At 48.7% G+C, this 20,710-nt stretch overlaps 2 protein-coding genes across 3 annotated transcripts in view; one reads left to right on the top strand and one right to left on the bottom strand.

Annotated features, from left to right (window-relative positions):
• BIN3 (bridging integrator 3) overlaps nt 1-4,449 on the top strand; it is a 35,847-nt gene extending 31,398 nt beyond the window's left edge. The window contains exons 7-9 of the mRNA XM_080926050.1: nt 888-1,029; nt 1,192-1,326; nt 3,669-4,449. Of these exons, the coding sequence (XP_080782176.1) occupies nt 888-1,029; nt 1,192-1,326; nt 3,669-3,815 (424 nt within the window). The 3' untranslated portion in view covers nt 3,816-4,449. The remainder of the gene's footprint in view (nt 1-887; nt 1,030-1,191; nt 1,327-3,668) is intronic.
• A 246-nt stretch (nt 4,450-4,695) lies between these two features.
• On the bottom strand, nt 4,696-19,844 carry CCAR2 (cell cycle and apoptosis regulator 2). Of its 2 annotated transcripts, none has more exons than XM_080925881.1 (21): nt 19,743-19,844; nt 18,726-18,819; nt 18,434-18,525; nt 17,895-17,986; nt 17,576-17,690; nt 17,281-17,410; nt 17,007-17,103; nt 12,279-12,398; nt 10,114-10,336; nt 9,925-10,038; nt 9,469-9,632; nt 8,905-9,076; nt 8,447-8,678; nt 8,123-8,355; nt 7,377-7,521; nt 6,982-7,064; nt 6,505-6,651; nt 6,280-6,391; nt 6,016-6,204; nt 5,699-5,904; nt 4,696-5,465 (listed from the first exon to the last, which is right to left on the bottom strand). In XM_080925881.1, exons 2-21 carry the CDS (start codon nt 18,781-18,783, stop codon nt 5,409-5,411), a joined length of 2,781 nt encoding a protein of 926 aa, XP_080782007.1. In that variant the 5' UTR covers nt 18,784-18,819; nt 19,743-19,844; the 3' UTR covers nt 4,696-5,408. The 2 variants fall into 2 exon arrangements, with proteins under 2 accessions (XP_080782007.1, XP_080782008.1); XM_080925882.1 differs by having other exon boundaries at nt 6,982-7,061.
• Between the last annotated feature and the right edge of the window lie 866 nt (nt 19,845-20,710).

Genomic DNA, 20,710 nt, shown 5'->3' with positions numbered 1-20,710 from the left:
AGTGGCCAGCGGCATTGACTCTTTTGTCTGTGTCACACCAGGGTGACAGAGCTCCCGGCTGGCACAGTGGGCACCGCATGGTATGGGAGGAAAGCCTTGCACAGCACTAAAGCCAACCACATGTCCTCACGGCTTTGAGGTTCTCACTCCCAAGAGACCTACTTGCTGAATTACCTCACCTTCACCCCTCATCTGTGTTAAGAAAACATTTACTCTTACCTGGGCCCCCCAAAAGTGGCTCTCCCCTGGGCCTGTCCAAGATAGGTGACCTTTCATGGGGGAAAGGTGGCCTTGATGATGGTTATACTCAAATGCCATTTCAGACGGGGCCTTCTCTGTGTGGCCAGTCATCTGAGTGGTCATACCTTTTCAGTCACGTTGGGTAGGAGGGGCTAGGACCATCTTTCTAAAATGGGTTTTTTTTCTATTTGTTCTTTTGGTGGAAGAACTGTTCCCTTTGTGTGTCCTCACGGTGTAAAGGAACCCTTAGCCAGAATCTTACTCTTTTTTTGTCACCCATCAGTGGCACTGTGACATCGTGGAAAAGTTGTTGACAAACTTAGATACTCATAGCCCTTTCTAGGCCATCACTACCTGATTGTGGCCCTGGCTTCCCCTGTGGGTTTGGTTTGGTTTGGTTTGGTCTGGTCTCTAGTACACACAGGTGTGTAGGGAAACAGCAGCAGGACAAGGACCACCGTCAGTCACTACCGCTTGGGTCTGGGGGAGAGCCCTCAGTACTGTCTGCTGCTCCCCACACCCTCTCACCTGTACAAGCCCCAAAGCCTCAGAGCCTCATGGTACTGGCGCATAGTAGGTGTTAAGTAGGGACTGTCAGATACACTCCCGCATGACAAGCCTGTTTCCAACCAGGCTGTGCCCAACAGGTTCAGCAGCATATTCCCGAGCCTCAACATGGCAGTGAAGCGGCGGGAGCAGGCCCTGCAGGACTACGGGAGGCTGCAGGCTAAGGTGGAGAAGTACGAGGAGAAGGAGAAGACTGGACCCGTGCTCGCCAAGCTCCACCAGGTGCTGGGGAGTTGGGAGGGTTGGGGACGAAGCAACAGGGTAACAGGACAACTATTGCCACGGGGTCCTCCCTTCAGGACCAGCAGAACCAGGACACTAGCTATTCCCACCCACACCCTGTCCCTTCAGTGACCGCCCTGACTCCAAGATCTTGTTCCCCAGGCCCGAGAAGAGCTACGGCCTGTACGGGAAGACTTTGAGGCCAAGAACAAACAACTCCTGGATGAGATGCCACGGTTCTATGGCAGCCGACTTGACTATTTCCAGCCCAGCTTTGAGTCCCTGATCCGGGCACAGGTGAGACAAGGTTCTTCGCTTTGGGAATCATCTTGGTAGGGACCCAGTTCCCATTAGATGTAGCCTTGCTTTGCAAAGACAGCAATGTTTCCCTGCCCCAGGCACTGTGAAAATTCATGTGGTGTCACAGCGCTGGTGCCTAGCACCTAGATTTATTTATTTATTTTATGTATATAGCTGTCTTCAGACACACCAGAAGAGAGCATCCGATCCCATTACAGATGGTTGTGAGCCACCATGTGGTTGCTGGGAATCGAACTCAGGGCCTCTGGAAGAACAGTCGGTGCTTTTAACCAGTCATCTCTTTAGCCCTGAACTATAAATTATGTTGGACATCCTCCATTGGCAATCTACTCAATCCCAACCCTATGGTAGACAGAGTTCCTTTTTAACTCTCAGCCCCTTGAGTTCTTCCTCCCATGCGTAGTTAAGGAGGCATTTGCAGAGGTGGTTGAGAGGCCAGTAGAGTAACTGCCTGAGAACCCAACAGGAGAATTCCATTAGCTGGAGACCATAGGGATCCTAACTGAGTTTCCTAGGGAAGGATCTTGAACAGGCTCTGAAATGCTGCCCCCTAGTAGAAAGACAAATAGCAGTACAAGCTGGTATAGGGGTGGCAGCCAGAGGGAGGGGAGGACACAGGTCAGAGCCCAGTGTCCCCTGCTCCTGAGATGCTGGGTCCGATTGGGATGGCATGCAGCTCCTGCCCTTCCTTCACCATTCATCTTCAGGCGGTTTTTAGCTAGGATCGTTCTCCCCACTAGCAAGGTGGGAGAGGCAATGGAGCCAGGAGCAGGGCTTCTCCCTACAGACCTCGCTGCTCACAGCGCTGACTCCCACACTAACTGGCCACAAAGCTAAGGCCTCTCGTCCCCAAGCTCTGCTGCCCTGCTTCTTGTCTTAGCTGCACCTTTGCTGCCCTCCAGTGGACACTATCATTCTTTGTTGCTTTCATAGTCACAGGGGCCATGGGTAAAACCCGATTCCCACTTCCCAGCCTTCATTAGGAATGATACCCAAAGCCGTGGAGTAGAATGCCCATCAAGAAGCCCAGGCAAGGTTTGGACTGGAGCCTGGACTTGCTAATGATCCATGTTTTCAGTGCAGTGCTCCCTAGGGAGTGAGACAGACAACAGAAGAGAGGATGCTCTCCTGTTGTCCCTGCAGGTGAGGGCTGCCTTCCAGCCCCTGCACCCTCTGTTTGGATGAGGCGTGGATTTAGAGGGGAAAATCTTGGCCTGCTCTCTTTTGCTGACACCTGCCTCTGCTTTCAATGAGCTGCATACACCATCCCCACCCCCAAATTCTTAGAGGAAGCTGCAGGGTGCCCAGGCTATGGGGTGCCCTGTAACCAAGCAGCAGGGTAGCCAGAGTTGTTTACCACCTCCCCCTGTGCCAGCCTCCTTCTCACCCGGCTGCTGCTATTAGTCACTAGAGAAGTGAGCATTCCCGGTGACTCACCAGGCACTGTGTCCCAGGCAAAGAATTAGCCCTCCCCCCCCCCAGTACTTGGCCCAGTGCAACCTAGCTGGGGATTCTAAAGAAACTTCCTAGGGTATCACTTCCCACTGGCCCTTGCTGCACAGCCGCCCTCCCAGTCCCCATCTTCTGGTTTCTCAGATGGAAGGAGAATTTCTAGAGACATCTCAAAGTTGAGGTGTTTGAAGAATGTAGGGACACTGTGATGAGTATGTGCTGTCATGTCAGGAAGTGGAAACTGAGGCAGAAATGGCCTCTGACCCTTATGGAAGAATCACAATCTATCAAATAGAGAAGCCTCTGGGGCCTTGGACCCGCCTCTCATCCTCACTCTCACCATATCTCCAATGCTGCTTTCCATCCAGTGACCTGCATGTGATAATTAGCAAGACCGGGGAGGGGTGGAGTCTGGGGAGCTGACACCTCCCTCGACTGGACTCCTAGAACTAGCTCTCCAGTGTCTGCCATGTTCTTTTTTTCCATGACCAAAAGCCCCTGGCTCCTCTCCTCACTTAGAAAAGGCAGTAAACCCCAGGCCTGCCCTTGCCCACATACTGCCCTCTGGTACCCTCAAATGCATAGTCTCCCTGTCCAATCTAGCTATTTTGTTCTTGACAAACCTGCAGTATATATTTCCAAAAGCCCCAGCTGTGGTTCCCCAATCCCTAGGCGCTGAGGGATAGGGTGAGATCTGAGAGGTAGTGATAGAGCAAGTGAGAGACACACACAACCCACCCACTTCAGCCAGAGCAACCCATAGACCCAGAATCAGGCCCTGCTTGTGCCTCTTGGCTGCTTTGCTGAATAGGTGCTGTGTTGAGCCGGTGTCTGGTTCCTGCCAACAACTCTTGCCTCCTCCCCAGGTTATATACTACTCAGAAATGCATAAGATCTTTGGAGACCTGACCCAGCAGCTTGACCAGCCAGGCCACTCAGATGAGCAGCGAGAGCGGGAAAATGAGACCAAACTAAGTGAGCTCCGAGCCCTCTCCATCGTGGCTGATGACTGAGCCCACCCCTCAGGAGTCCTTAGACTCTTTGGGACACAGATGACATCTGTATAGGCTTTGCTTCTAGCAGGAATGGATTCATGGACCTCCCAATAGCCAGCCAGTCGGAGACAGGTGGCAACTTACGTGCCAGTTCTCTGACTCAAGTGTCTCCATTTCCTTGAGCCTGGTGCTAGGAGCCTCACAGGCTGCTGTTTCCGTGTGCCCAATGCTGATAAGCAATGTAGAAAAACCCTGGGGCCTTCTTACTTCCAGAACCGTCCAGAATGTGCTGTAGTATCTGGCCAACAGGAGCCTTTGGAAGGGCCTGGGCTTCCTCTGTAACTTGAGGCCTTAGCTGTCTACCTCCAGAATACCTACTCTAGGAAAGCCCCATCCCCTCTTTAGACCGTTGGATAAGGCACAGTGCCCTGGGTATCAGAACTCTGGTCTCTCAGCTTTGATGGGCCCTTCACGCCAACACAACCAAAGCTGGTCCTCTACAGGTCCAGTACAGGGACAAACCCCAGATGTTTAGCTTTCCCTTGAACTGGGACTTTGTCTCTATCTGTCCACTAAAAAATGTCACATGTTGAACCGCTGCCCTCAAAGCATAGTTTCTGTCCCACCTGTATTACTGGAATTTTATTTTCACTTGTTATTGGAATTTTATTTTCAAGTAAAATTTTCCAGTAAAACAATAGTGTACTTTAACTGACACCAAGTGGGAGCCGCCACAGTTTTGTCACAGGCCTGCCAACTTGGCAGAGGACCTTCACTCAGTCACAACCTGTGGCACTGCCTGCCTTCTGGGGAACTGAGGAGGGCAAACAGGGGGCACAGGCAGCTTGAGGGGGAGGAGAGCTACAAGGACAGACACTTGGTTTGTTTTTCACTTTGGTTTATTTAAAAAACAAAAAGCCAAAAAAAATAACAACAAACAACTTTATATACAAAGTCAAACTGAAACCATGGATTATGGAAAGAGGCAAGAATTATGGGAAATGGAAAAGGGCTAGGCCAGGGCCAATACCACATCTGAACATAAGAGCTGGAGAGAGAAGTGCTGGTTCTTCTGGCAAGTTGGGGGCAACTGGGACACAGTGTTCTATTGGCAACCTTGACCCAACACCAAGTGCTTCCTAGAATGGGCTCCATCACCTAACAGACACTGAAGCCTGCAGGACTCATGTCGCCCAGAGTACGGACATTCTTAGCTGCACCAACTCTACGCCCATTCCTCCCATTAGTTGGCATTAGACCTCGTTCTGGGCTGGAAAAGCCTTTTACTCCCGTCTTGCTCTAAAATGGACGAGGACAGGAGACAGCACAAGACTACAAGGGCCCTGGGAGAAATTCCAAGATTGAGGGCAAAATGACATTCTCTAGGGGTGCAAAAGATGTTGTATTTAGTTGTAGCTGGAACTGAGGTTCCTTACACATCCATCCACATAGCACAAACTCCATACTGAGAGTTTGATGCCCCCTGCAAAGGCTGAGCACAGAACTCAAGCCACCCCTGCTGTGGCTCCCAGGCCCTGCTCCAGCTGCTTTCTGGTACCAAAAGGGCTCTAATGTCATCAGGCTCCATCGCAGACCTCACTAGGCAACCACTCAGTTGCTAGGCGTTGGCTCCTCTTTCTCTTTCTCTTTCTCTACCCAGCTGTCAGCCTGTGTGAGCACATGTAGCAAAGATGAGGGAGGACAAGGCTTCTCCCATGTCCTGCCACTAGAGTACAGAACATCGGGAGCAGCTGAGTCTCCTCAGAGCCTAGTGGAGGGAGGACCAGCACAGCAAGGAAGGACCAGCTGTCTCCCAGGCCTCTCCACACAGAGACTAGCTCCACTCTGCAGTTCTTGTGGCTTCACCAAAAGGAACTCTGGCCACCCTTTAGCCATCCTACCTTTTCAACAATCCGCTGCATCTCAAGGTGCAGTGGGGTCAGGCGCCTGCGGAAGTCCTGCATCTGACGCTGGAGCTGGTTCTTCTGTCGTTCCGCTGTCCGAGCTGTCTCCTCCGCCTCGGCCAGCCGAGCCCGCAGCTCCTGCATCTCTGCTGCCAGTGTCTTATTTGTCACTTCAGTGGCTGAGAAGCGGTTATGGCTCTCCTCTGAAAGGTAGGTGAGAACATGGCAGGAAGGCTCAATCAACTGGAGCACCAGGACAAAAAGGTGAGGCCTAAGGAGTGATGTCCCCTAAGTGACTGTGACATCATACTCACCAAGCTTCAGTTCCAGTGTGTGAATCTTGTTCTCCAGGTATAGGCGGCCGCTGTCTTGCTGCTCTGCCCGCTGTAACAGGCTTCCCACATTGATGAGGCTACCATTATGGGGCACCAGGCCTTTGTGCTCGGTGGGAGTAGCACCTGGCTTTGTGCTCTTCCCTGAAGGAGGCAGTAGATCCAGGTTTCCTAGAGATGACACGCATGATCTCAGAATGGCTGACCATGGCCCACACCCTGCCGGCCACAGAGCACAAGACATACCAAAGAGCACGTCTTCAGGAAGCCCGTCATCCAGCACCTCAGCACGGCTGTACTGAAGGCTCCGGTACTGGCAGATGTTCTGTGCCACCACTCTACTAACCAGCTGTTTGGCCTACAGAAAACACAGCAGGACACCTACTGGCCACACACCTGCGTCAGGAAGACCAGAAGCCCAAAGAACTCTGGAAAGGCCCTCCAGAGGACAGGTGAGACAGAAGAGACTACCTGCTCTGCACTGAGCCGGATCCCCAGGGTGAGGAGGACCCTCTCCAAGTCTCGCCTGTGCAAGTAGCCACACCAGTTGGCATCAAAAAACACAAAAGCCAGAAGGCAGTCCAGGGGGAGCACAGCTGAGGGATCCAGCTCCTTGGGCTACAAAGCAGAGAAACAGGCTTTTAAAACAGTTCTCAAAGCCAAAGGGCACAATACACACATAGCCAGGTGCTGGGTTGATGGCAACAGGTAAACCTCCTAAGTGGAGGCTTGGAGCTGGGGCTACAGGCTTCTGTGGGGCACATTCCCAGAACATATGTTCCCTGATCAGATATCTCTCTGATCTACCCTGACAGGGAAAAAAGTATTCTCCATGAGTCAAGAACCATAGTTGGTCTCTTGTCTAGGAAAGAGGTCACTGGTAGGCAACCCTCACCCAAGAAGGGCCAAGCTTCCCATATCCAGGGACAAAAGGAGACAAGGTCTTACCATGTCCTGAAGAGAAGAATATTCCATCTCTGACTGGTTTGAGGCAACAGAGCGTACCTCCGTTTCCTCTAGCTTTGCTCCTGCTACAGAAATCCCAAGCTCAGCATCTAGCAAGGATGATGGTCTACACCCCTAAGAGCAGTGGTTCTCAACCTGTGGGTTGTGAACCCCTTTCACAGGGGTTGCATGTTAGATATCCTGCATAGCAAATACTTGCATTTCAATTTATAACAGTAGCAAAATTACCGTAATGAAGTAGCAACGAAAGTAATTTTATGGTCACCACAACATAAGGAACTGTATTAAATGTTGCAGTATTAGGAAGGTTGAGAACCACTGCCTAAGAGGAAGTCACCACAGCCAGCCCCAGAGAGCCACTACCCCCAGACACACACCAAACTCCTCCTCTCCATCATCCCTTAGAAGCAGCAGGTCTGGGTCCAAGGCCATCTCACAAAGGTCTTCAGCTGCCTCACCCCGGGCCTTCTCCTCTTCTTCTCCCCCTGAAGAGGGCCGTTTAGGCAGAAGGCCATCCTCCTTCTAGAGAAGCAGACCAAGGTGGTGAGGAGCAGGACTCTTGTAACACTATCAGTTACTAACACTCCAACACCAGCTGGGCGCTCATGTGCTGGACACTGGTGGGCACTCTGACCCACCACATGCTCATGGTGTTTAACCGTACCAGGGTTCAGATCAGCAAGGGCACACGCAGACCTCTGAGGTATTGCTCAGAAATCAGTCTTAGCTGTACACATAATTAAGCAATTACGTGTACATGACATGTTTGGACAAGAAGCCAAGTTACATTTTAGAAATGGCTAAAAACCAGTTTGTCCACCTAGCTATCAGGCAATCCTAACTCCTGAACATTCCGACTGGCATTTCTAGGCTGCCACGGCTTATCAGACACACTTCCCTCTTCTTTCAGGTCACTTCCCTCACCCTGTACACAACACTTCCTAGTTGTGTGGCTACACACAGAGATTCTTGTTCCTGGGCCTCAGGCCATCCCCAAACACTGGGTAACGTAAAAAAGCAATGCAACTAGACATGCGAAGCGCCTAGAACTGTGCCTGACACAGATGAGGGGCTTGAATCATACTAAGAATGACAATGTGTGGGCTGAGAGCACAGTACTCACCAGTGGGCTGTCTGACTCGGCAGTTGTGCCCTCATTCTGTACCTCATCCTTGGACACCTTCACTGCCTCTTCTTTGACAGCCTCCTCCTCTTTGACCACATCCTCCTTGGCTGCCTCCTCCTTCTCAGGTTCAGGAGGAGACACAACTTTTTCTGGAAGGCTCAGCAGCATCTTATAAATTCTATAGCCAAAATCCCTCTGCAGCATCTCTATAAACAGCTCAGCCAGCACCACTACCTGTTAGAAGAGATGCAGGGACCATGGCATCAGGGAAGAAGTCTGCCACACTATCCCTCTGTCACACTCATGAGCTCTCTCCTACACTTGCCTCAAAAGAGATCCTTTCTTTTGGCCTCCGATCCTCCACAATTCCATAGAGAGACAGGTTGACACAGCCAGGATGTGCCATCACCGCAGGTTCTAGAGGAGGCGGAGGGGCCTCTGGGAGATCAGTGTCCACATCTTGCTGTGTGGTGGCCTCCGTTGTCTCTGTGTTCTGTTTAGAAGTGTCTGCTTGCTCTGATACATCAGGAGCCTGTTCAGTAGCCTCTGCTTCCTGTGACAATAGCTCAGGTGTGACCCTCTGGGCCCTGGGGTCAGGGCACATACTTTTGAGATAGGGGCTCATGTAGCCAAGGCTAACCTCAAGATTCACTATGAAGGTGAAATCAACTTTGAACCCTGGACTCTGGATCTTCCTGCCTCCACCTCCCCGGTGTGGGAGTTGCAGGCTTGTGCCACCATGCCCAGCTTCCCTGTATTTCCATAGGGCCCAGCCTTACCCCTGATGCCTCCTGCGGTTGGGGAGCTGCTTCTGTGGCTTTCTGTTGGCACAATGCCTCCCACTCCTCCAAAGTGGGCATGATGGTCCACACGTCTGGCAGGTATACCACTACTGTGTGTAACTGCCGGGGCGGCCCTGGTCGCAAGTACTGAAACTCGGCAAAGCGCCACCTGGTCACAGTATAAGGGGGAAAAAAGCCCTCAAGTGTGCCATATTCACAGGTATTGCACTCACAGACAAGTACCTCTGTTTCCAGTCAGCACTCCATGCCCACATGCTGCATGCCAAGCCGTGAGTACAGACATAAAGCCACACGCCAAAGCCTCAGTGGTTAGGCAACAACAGAGAGAAGCAGTACGCAGACAGCACATAGGAGCACTAAGGCACTGAGGACTGGGTGTGGCTCGGGGGTCAGCTGCCATGCTCACAGCCCTGGGCTCTCAGTCATCTACGAGCAGTCAGGAGTGGGCAGGCATGAGCTGTGGCAGGAGAGAACCCAGAGGGCAGAAGCCAGGCTCCTGACACCCCACAGCGAGCTGGCCACATGGGGAAGGCCACTCACCATTTGGTGCAGGTGCTCAAGTCAATGCCAGTCTGGGCTTGTGCACAGCGGATGGCTGTGCGCACCAGCACCTGCGGGTCTGCCTGAGGGTCGAGGCCATCCAGGGAAGGAGACCACTCACCCCCAACCAGCACTGCCTCTTCTTCTTTCCGGCCCAGCAAAAACTGCAGAGAGATTGGGAGTAACGAAACATGGTCTGCGTCTCCCACAGTGAGGCAAGGCTGCTGCCCAGCAAGAAGTAGTTAAGGCCACCACCTAGGGCTCTAGGGCCATTCACTCAAACCAGCCACCTGACTCCTCTTCAGAGGAAGCACCTCTTTACTATCCTCCTATATAAAGTGAGGGCTTTCAGCTCTGAAACACTGAGTCTCTATGTTAATGCACAGGAGCCTGGCTGCTGAAAATACGGCAGATTGACCAGCCAGCACATCTTGCCTCCTATAAGCCAGTTCTTACCTTTAGCTGCTTCAGAGGATGCTCTGGTGTCTCCCTTGGCTCAGCCATATCATCCACAAACAGCATGCAGCAACGATAGAACTCCTCCAGGCCTGGGGAGGAGAGCAGCAGCACCTGTGTAGAGGACAAGGTGCTCAGCCACATTCTGTCCCAGCAAGGTGACAAGTTATGAGAGCCCAGTCAACTGACCTTGGAACTGTAAGTGGGGTCACTGTCCTCAGGGCTGGGCTCAGCACCAGCATCTGGAGCTGCCTCCTTCTCTGAAGAAACCTGGATCCGACTTGGGTGATGGAGGGAAAAGGGCTGGCCCAGAGGGAAGGCTGACAGCCAGCTCAAGTGAACAGAAAGAAAATCTGAGGGGACCAACAGGCTTCGGTAACGTCGCTGCAGTTCTAGGAAGTCACAGGTAGGACTGTAGGAAGACAGCAAGGGAATCCACTGAGCAAACACTCAGCATTAAAGGAGGGGTTGGAGAGACTCAGAGCTTAAGAGCTCTTGCCGCCCTTACAGACGATCTAGGGTTAGTTCACAGAGCCAATATGGCAGCTCACAATTATCTGCAACTTCAGTCCTAGAGGATCTGATACCCTCTTCTGAGCTCTGTAAGCACCAAGCATACATGTGATACACTTACATACATACAAGTAGGCAAAACACTCAAACATTTTTTAAAAGTTTAACAAATCTGCAGGGCCAACAGAATGGCGTATAGGGGGTAAAGGTATCTGCTGTGCAAGCCTATTCATACTCTAAACCCTTGCAAAGGTAGAAGGAGGGAACCAACTTTAGAGTTGTTCTGATTCACATATATGCACTGGCAGGTATGTATGCCACCCCCTACCCCAACATATACTGACATGCTGAATTAATGAATGAATAAATTGATGAATGAACAAATGAATAAACAAAACAGCAAAAGACTACAACGTTTTATACAGCTTGAAAAATAAAGACTCTAATAAGGGATAAGAATGGACCCCATATGACCATTTCATTTATAAATCCCCATAACAAAAAAGCAAAATGGGGAACAAAAAAGAAGTCATAATACATGATACAGCAGTGGTCATGGCCCTTTTTACTAGGGTTTATCTCAGTTAAAGATGTCTGTGTGGGTGTGTACACGTGTGCAGGATCCCAGAGGATCAGATTCCTCTGGAGCCGGAGGGTCCAGGCAATTGTTAGCTGCTTCTTGTGGGTGCTAGAACTAAACTCATGTTCGTTGGAAGAGTAGTATGGACCCCTAACCACTGAGCCATCTCTCAAGCCCCAGAAATGGTCATGGTCTTGATAAACAACTTACTAATCAGTAACAAAAATCTCAGGTACCTAGGAAAAACTGAAACCTCACATGATAAGTCTTTCCCAGAATCAAACACATGCCACATGAAAGCCTAGGAAAAGGATCTACCAGCCGAATTCAATCCCTGGAACACACGTGGTGGAAAAAGAGAACCAACTCCTCAGTTTCCCCCTGACCTCAATGCCCCAACTCCTGAACACACACTCATGAAAAGTAATAAATATAAAATGTTCTTTACTGAGTGTCAGACTCACTGCTAGTTAGAAATGAAAATGAGAACACTTTTCACCAGCAAAACAACAATGAAAAGGTACATGAAGACCAGGTGTGCTAATACACACTTTAAATTCCAGCACTCAGGAGGCAGAAGCAGGTGGATCTCTTGAGTTTGAGGCCAGCCTGGTCTACAGTGAGTCCCAAAACAACCAGGGCTACACAGAGAAACCCTGCCTAGAAAAACAAAAACAAAAGGTGTATGAAAACAGTGTTGGCACAGACACAGCAAACAAGGCAGTGCGCCCTGCACCACGGTGACTGTGGACACAGACCCAGTCTCTGAAAGAGAACTGGTAATAGCTATCAAAATTAGAAACCAGGCCAGGTATGGTGGCACTTGCCTTCACCTTTAATCCCAGCACTCAGAAAGAAAACCTGCTGGCGTGGTAGCTCACATCTGCAGTTCCAGTGCTAAAGAGGCAGAACAAGCAGCTCCTAGACAACTGAGCCTGCCTGGCAACTCCCAAGCCAATCCGTCTCCAAAGCAAAAAGCTAGTCAACACCTGAGGAATGCTATCTGAATGGTCTCATCTGGCCTTCACACACACCCAAACACACATCCGAACTGACACATATGAACAAATGTACATGCATACACACAGAACAAGACTCACTAATATGCATTAACACAGAACCTACTCCAAGATAAACCACACCATGTATGGTTGGTTAGTTTTAGAAGAGACTACACACATTCTCATGCATCCAAATAGACCTTATTTACCCCAGAAACCACTGCTTGTGCAAGTCTAAAGCCGTTCCCAGCTTCACTCACCTGTCCACAGCATAGGGAGTGAGATGAACCCTGTAAGGAGGCAGGTCATGCCTAGGTTTCTTAGCACCCCAAGGCTCTCCGCCAGCCCGCTGTTTGCGTTTCTTCGAGTCATAGTCATCGCTGGAGGTTGATCCATCAGCAGAAATAAGAAACCATATTGTTACACATATATTCAGTATATAAAGATCTAGAAAATACCTGAGTCCTCAACATTAAGAAATGAATACAGGGGCTAGAGAGATGGCTCAGTTAGGAGCACTAGCTGCTTTTCCGGAAGTCCTGAGTTCAATTCCCAGCAACCACCTGATAGCTCATAACCATCTATAATGGGAACTGATGTCCTCTTCTGGCCTGCAGTTGTACATGCACATAGAGCACTCATATACATAAAATAAATAAATCTTTAAAAAAAGATGAATACAGGTAGTGTGTAGCTCAATGGTAGAACACTTGCTTAACCTATGGGAGGCCCTGGGTTCAAGTCCAGCACCACACAGATACAGAAAGAAGCCATGCTAGCAAATATGTAACAGATTATTAAAGACATTAAAATAGGTAAGTAAACTCTTTAATAACTTAATAACATAAATGCAAGGTACAGCATATATACAGAAGGCTATTATAAGAAAATAATAGGGCTGAAGAGATGGCTCAGTGGTTAAGAGCACTGACTGCTTTTCCAGAGGTTCTGAGTTCATTCCCCAGCAAACACATAGTGACTCACAACCCTCTGTAACGGGATCTGAGTCCCTCTTCTGCTGCATCTGAAGTATAGTGTACTCACATGAAATAAATAAACAAACAGATAAATAGGTATTTAAAAGAGAAAAAAAAAACAGCTTTAAAATACTGAAAGATGAGCCAGCAAGATGGCTTAGCAGATCAAGGCACTTGCCCAAGAGCTTAGTTATCTAAGTTTGGTCCCAGAACCCCATGGCGGAAGGACAGACCTAATATCTGCAAGACATCTGATCCCCACACAACACACTCAACAACAAATAAACAAGTAAAATTTTTTAAAATGTAAATGTCATGGCTCCAGAACCTTTCTTTACCTGTTGAGCATCCTGCAGGCTTAGTGTTTAGATTTTAATTATGTTTTATGAATGTGCACAGCATGCCACAATACACATGTGGAAACTGGTTTTCTCCTTCAACTTTTTGGGTCCCAGGGATCCAACTCAGGTCATAAGGGTTAAGTGTAGGTGCCTTTCCCTGCTGAGCCATCTCTCCAGGCCATGTTTTAGAATTTTTGAGACAGTCTTCTACTCTATAGCCCAGGCTGGTCTAAATTTACAATGTAGCCCAAGCTAGCCTTGAACTCATAGCCAACATCCTCTAGCCTCTGCTCCCAAGTGTTGGGATGAAAGATATACACCACCAATCCTGACTTAAATATTTTTTATTTTATTTTGTTTTTTCAACACAGGGTTTCTCTATGTATCCTGTCCTGGAACTTAACTGTGTAGATCAGGCTAACCTCAAACTCACAGAGATCCACCTGTTTCTGCCTCCTAAGTGCTGGAATTAAAGGCATGTGCCACCATGCCAATTCAATTTCTTTAAAAAAAAAAATTTTTAACAACAAAAAGGAGGGAAAAACAAAGCAATACCTTTTGCTCCAGTAATTCTACCTTGAAAAACTATTTCAAGAAATTGGGGGTGGGGGTTGGGAGGACAGTATAAAGCAAAAATACCAAGCCATATAATGAAATTCATGCATCCTCACTGACAACTGGATTTAGTGGCTATAATAATGATTTCATCACTAAGGCACCCACCAAGATGATGCTTCAAGAGAGTAGCCACTGGTAAGCTGGACTTGCACTTGATCCAGTAAATCACACCTACCCAGGGTCATGTAAACAACCCTAAATAACAAACTAACAAACTAAGTAATGTAGTGAGCCAAAAAAAGGACATAGAATCGAGAAAGGGAACAAGTTTTCTGTGGGGTGTGTTTTCCAGTAGGTTGCCATGCTCCAGTGAATGGCCCCACACCTGTAGCATTCAGGTAGCATTACTTGAACTCAGTAGGTTAAAAAAACAAAACAAAAAAAAGACCGTGAAGGTAAGCAGGAAGTGGGGGGGGGGGCAGGACTGGAGTAGTATGATTGAGAGACATGTATGCATCATGAGACTGTCAGGGAAAATTTAGAATTTTTTTAAAATAAAAGAGGTAGGGGGAGGAACGTTCAAGGAGGACAACGGGAGGCTAATGGTAGTGTAATCAAGTGTACTCATCAAAGCATACTTAGATACCTGACAGGTGTGAGAGAATAAGCCTTTAAAGATCATGCTACAGTGTAGGACCTTGAATATCACAGAACCAGGTACTAGCTAGAAAGAAACTAGCAAAGTCACAGGAAGGTACAATGTTTTCCATGCAAAAACCACTTCCCAAACTAACCTTCCTGTCAACAATAGGGCACTCAAAGAAGACTAGAACTTTACCTTTCAATGTTGCCATTCTATTTGTCTTTTGTTTTGAGACAAGGTCTTAAGTAGCTTGGGCTGGCCTTACACTCCTAATCACCTGTGACCCACAGCCAACTGGAAACACATTAGTGGTGGGATCAGCAGAAACCTGGCCTGTCTGAAGACCTCAGCTGCTCACATAGCAGGGCAATGGCGATGTCATTCTGCATCCCAGAGCTGGGAGTTTAACATAAAGCTGGACTAATGGGCAAACGACCCATGTGCTCAAATCCTTTATAAACTGATGAATGCTCCCGACGCCTCTCTTCCTACCCAATACATTCTCAGAGATATAACCCTGAGCACCTTGGCCAAACTAATACACTGCAGGTGGTGCACCAGGGTCTGGCAATCAAATGCAACCAGCAGCCACAGCTGGAATTTCAACTGAACACAGTAGGCCCACAGTCAATGGTTGCCAGCCAGGTAACATAAACTTCCTTCAAGGTAGTTGCTATGGTTCTGAACTGGAGGCTTTCATAAGTTCAAAGAATAGAGAAGCCCCAGGAAGATATACTAGACAAGCCATTTATAAGTTTAGGAATAGAGAAGGAGACAAAGGTTTCAGAAGTAGAGGCGATGCCAAGAACAATGCCAAGCTGATCTGCATAGGATCCTCAGCAGCCTTTCCCAGAGAACAAACACTAGCTTCTGCACAGGGACTGGGTACATCACCTCCCCTCAACTCTCCTCAGGTTATGCCATGCTTCAAGGGTTTCCCACTGAAGTGCTTCTCAGCTCTTATCAGCATGTGGGAGACAGGGTGTTTCCCTCTCTGTAGTTATTCCAAAGAAATCACAGCACAGGGGTACTGTCTACGGTTTTACAAAGGCAGGGTGCTAAGAGATCAAAAATGTATGACTCAAAAGAATCAAAATTCTGACATTTCAATGTAAATCAGTCTCACTTCAAGATTTCTATCAAAAAACAAAATCAAAACAAGACAAATTCAAGGAAATAAGGGGAAAAGGTAGAATAGAAATAAGAAAGAATGCTGCCTGTGTAAATCAGGTAATGGCTTGAAGAATCATTTTCCACTTCCTTGGCATATATTGAATTTTCTATTATAAGAAGCCAAACAAAAACTCTCAAGGACAGAAGCACAAAGGAGATGTGAACTTGAGACACAATGAGCATGCTCCTGGAAATTCCCTAAATTTGCAGACCATAAAGAACCACAGGATGTTTCAAGAGCCTGCAAAGACCATGCCTGCTCTACACTAAGGCCAAGAAAAGTGTCAGCAAAGGACAAATCCTGAACTACTGAATATATTGTAGGCTCTGTGTTGTAACACTGTTACACAAAGTGTACAAAAGAAGCCATTTTAAATTAGGAACTAAAACATTTTGTAACAATCCCTTCTTTGATGTTACTATTTTCTAGTAATACTTGGTATCTCTGTGTTAAATACTAAAAACAAAAGTATATACTTTTTAACTCTCTGGGGCTGAGTAGCTGGCTCAGTGGGTGAAGTTACTTGCTACCCAAAATAATTCCAGTACCCATGTCAAAGCTGACACAATCTGTGATCCCAGCCCTGGAAGGGACAAACAGGAAGGATCTCTTGGCCTTGCTGACCAGTCAGCATATGGAAAACAGCAAGCTCCAGTGAGACTCAATCTCTAACAAAAGCAAACAAAACCAACAGAGTACAACAGAAGACACTTAGAATCAACCTCCTGGCTCCACATACACCTGCATATACCTCAATACAAATTCATAGAACACACACATACACATGCAACATATATCAAAAACCAGAAGCTAGCAAAATGAATGCATAACCAAGTAGGTATGATGCTGCATACATAAACCCAGCATATAGGAGGCAGGGGGAAGAAGATGAGGAGTTCAAAGTCATCCTTAGCTATATTCTGAGTTCAAGGCCAGCCTAAGCTACATGATACTTGATTTAAAATAAAGTATTTCAGCTGGGCAAGTGTGGGAGAGCACACCTATAATCCCAGCACTAGGCAGGAAGGAGGATCTCCATGAGGTCAGGCTACACTACACAGTGAGACCCTGTCTCAAAAGAGCAAAACAACAAAAACTGTCAATGTGACATTTTGAAACATAAGTTGTATTAAATCTCAGCTTGGCTGAGGTAGTGTATAAAGTTGCTGTGTTAAGTATATTTCAGTGAGAAAAGGGACTAGACTCTGTCCACAGAGAGAAATATTAGTGTCAACAGGTATCAGAGGTGGAACATGGCCCCTAGAGGGAAGTGTAATACCTGCTTATCCTCTTACCTTCGGCCCTGGTCCAGCCTTCCATGAGGACCCCGAGCAGGAAATCTGTTCAGGTGGCTCAGGTGAAGTGTGTGGGATGTCTGGAAGAGACTCAGAGCTGAAGAAAGGAAATGGCCGGTGACTCAAAAGCCCTAAAACCCTGTCTAGCGTTCTCCTCTTCCTGTGTAGAGAGGTACCCCTTCTGTTCTGAGAGCATCTATACAAAAGGAGCAAGTCCTTTCCTCCACACTACCCCACAAAGCCAAGCCCCAACCTGCAGGCCACCAGTACTCACGCTTCTGAGGGAAAAGTGGGGGAATTCGGTGAGGCTGAAAGATTAACTGGGGCTGAGCTCCCAGGATTCCTTGCTTCTGGCCCAGAGCTGCCACATGCAGAAGGGGAGGTGCTGGAGACTTCAGTAAGGGCTAAAGGAAAATAGCCGGTAAGTTTAGGGGATCCCCAGGTTGATACCATGAAAAGACATCTATCCCACCCCTTCAATAAAAGGAAGGATTGTGCCCAAAAGTGAGGCCACATGACTTCCTCCTCTCCTTCCCATTGCAGTAGATATGCTAAGGAAAGAAAAATACCTGGTTGGAGAGCGTCTGCACCTTGACAGCATTCCAGGGCACCGCCTGGCCTGGGTTATACGCAGCCTTCACCAGCACCTTCTCACCTAGCTGGGGTAGTCGGCCCTTCACCACACTGCCAGCACACAAACCAGGAGGTCCCATCAGGAGGCACCCTGGACAAGTTATCCTGCCTGCCCCCAGAAAGACCTTTTCCATCAAAAATTTTCAGACCTTGCAGTAAAATAGCAAAGCAATGGTTTTAAAGAGGGGGCCTACCAGCACAGAGACAGAACTGAATCCAAAAACCATTCCCAAAAGAGACTAGCCTCAAGCCTACCTTAGCTGAAAAAAGACTTCTTCATCTACCACCCCAAAGTAGTCATGCAGGCTGGTAACAATGCCAGTGAAGACTCGCTGCTTCTCTCCACTCTGCAAGAGAAGGATGGGTCAAAAGCAGCAGGAAGCAACCTGCTATGCCACTAGACACTTATTTCTAGTCACAGGGACCTGGCTCCGTAGTATTACAGAAAAATTCACACGGAAAGAAACATAGTGGACACAGCCTATCTGTAAAGAAGAGAGAAGCCAACTCTGGACTTTCATCCTTCTAGAATATCCGGTCCTTTAATCCCAAAAGGCACAAAGAGATCTCTCTGGAGCTAGATATTAAATATTTCCCAACCTAAGATGTATCTGAGCTCCCCAACACTGGCCTACTATCAGGACAAAACAAAACCAACCAACCAAAAAAAAAAAAAAAACCCAAAAAAACCAGGGATATTGACCATTATAACACAAGAAACAACATACAACAGACATCAAAACACACTAGGGTCACCTCAAAGGAAGATTCACTAGAAAGGGCACCCAACATACCTGAAGGTGCCTGGCATTTTGGGATAGGTCTGTGGCCACAGGTGGAGTAAGTAGACCAGGAGGAGGACCCAAAAGAGACGTTGAAGCTGCGCCTATAGGGACAGGGAAGCAATCTCCAGGAACCGCACCTACTACCATAAGCACTAGAAGCCAGCCAGAGGATCTTGGAAACCCAGAGGTCTAGGTGGCTCCAACCAGCCAATCAGACATTCTTGGGAAACACCCAAGAGCCCTATTTTTGGAAACTGAGTCTAGAGCATATCCTGAATGTGACCAGTAAGGAGGTAAGCACCTGAGAAGTTCCGTCCCCCTGGAAGTGGGTTGATCCTCTGGCGCTTAAACTGGGACATTTGGAATGCTGTCCTTTCAAGGTCTTGGGGGAAAACCTTCAATCAAAAAAAAAAAAAAAAGAAAGAAAGAAAGAAAGAAAAAAAGAAAGAAAGAAAAAGAAAAAAGTTAACAGCTCAAATGGCAATATTCCATCTACTTTGGGGGTGGGGGAGGAGATGGAAAGTCTAAATGGAGTAAAGCTTTTACGGTGAAGAAGTGGGTCCTAAAATGGAGGAATGGAGAGGATGTAGAGGAGGAAATGAAATAGGTAATTACGTTACTCCAGTTTGTTCTTACAATAACCTAGTGGTGGGTGCGAGTGACTGACATGCTGGTTTACAGACAAGGAAACTGGAGCTTTGAAATCAGGAGACTTGCCCAAGGCCACAAAACCAGGTAGTGACAGAGCGGGACTCACACCCAGGTCTCCCAACAACTTAGCACTTTCACTATGCCACTGACTGGCACCCTTAGAGAGGCTGGCGGAGTGAGGGAATGGAAGAGCTCAGGTGACATTCATTCATTCAAAAACATCCGCCAAAACACTCCACGCAGGGCCGGGGCAAAAAAATGGAGGTGCGAGTAGCGGAGAGGTGATGCAGGCCCTCTCCCCGGAAGCCCGCCAGGCGTCCTTTCGGACCGGCTGGTGGGAAGGGAGCTGTCCAGCCGGCCCTCGCCAAGCGGCCTGCACGCCGCTCCCTCCTCCTAGGTCCCGACCCTAGGCTCCGGCCTCCGCAGCCGCCTGCGCAGAGCTTTCCTGGCCGGGCCACCAAGAGGCCACCGTGGGAGGACCACGGCGCGAGGTTTCTCCTCCTCCCGCCCGCCCCCAGGACCGAGGCCGTTGCCAGGGAGACGGAGCTTGCAGTCCGGAGGGGGCTCGATTCTCTCCGCGACTGGCGCATCTTCGCTGTTCAGACCCCGCGGCCTCGCCACCCGAGAGAGACAGAGGCGGAGGCGCAGCGGGAGGCCCCCAACCCACCTGCGGGCCAGGGCCACGACACCAGGGGGACAAAGACACCCGGAACCACCGCAGCTGCTGCTGCCACCACCACCGGAAACGCCTCTCCGGAAGAGCGACCACTGGTCGGAAGCTGCCACTCTCCCGGATATGGTACCTCCCTCTTCTCCATCGACCTCTCCCTTCCCCCACAGCAGCCTGCCATCCCGCTCCAACTGTGGAACGGAAGTGCGCCTTCCCAGATCCGATAATGCCTTCGGAAGCTGAGCTCCCTGGTGTCCTCTCTCAAGTGCCCCATCAGAAAAGTAGGTTCGAACCATTGGTTCCTGGTCTCAAAATGACTGGAACCAGACCTCTCCCTCAAAAACACTTACCCCTGCTGCGCTCTACTAACCCCCAAGACTACAGCAGCAAAAGAAGCAGCGCCTCCATTGGCTGGAGGAGGAGATACCTACTCCGGGGCCATTTCCAGGTGATACTCTTCTGACTAAAGCCAATGATACCCCCCCACCCCATCCCCATTTCTGCCCTTCTATTGACTGCATCACCAGCAAGGGGTAAGCATATCGGAAATCTGTGCCCAAAGTCTCAAATATGAAATGTACAGGGGCTGGAGAGATGGCTCAGTTGTTAAGAGCACTGTCTGCTCTTCCAGAGGTCCTGAGTTCAATTCCCAGCAACCACATGGTAACTCACAACCATCTGTAATGGGATCGGATGCCCTCTTCTGGTGTGTCTGAAGACAGCTACAGTGTACTCACATACATAAAATAAATAAACATTTAAAAGAAAGAAGAAATGTACTACAAGATCCCAATAAAATGGCTTATCAAAAATCTTGCCAGAAATGTGGCTATTTTCACAACTATTAACAGTGGCCAACCCCTTTAACCTCTGGCCTCTCATCTCTCCACTCCTGTTTGTCCCCAGCAGCACACCCTTTCCTGTTCACTGAACAGTCACAGCACACATTGAGAACGTTTAATGTT

Source organism: Micromys minutus (assembly GCF_963924665.1).
Source record: "Micromys minutus genome assembly, chromosome: 12".
NCBI lineage: Eukaryota > Metazoa > Chordata > Mammalia > Rodentia > Muridae > Micromys > Micromys minutus.
Note: the sequence above shows the minus strand (reverse complement) of the source record. Positions and strands in the feature narration are given on the sequence as shown.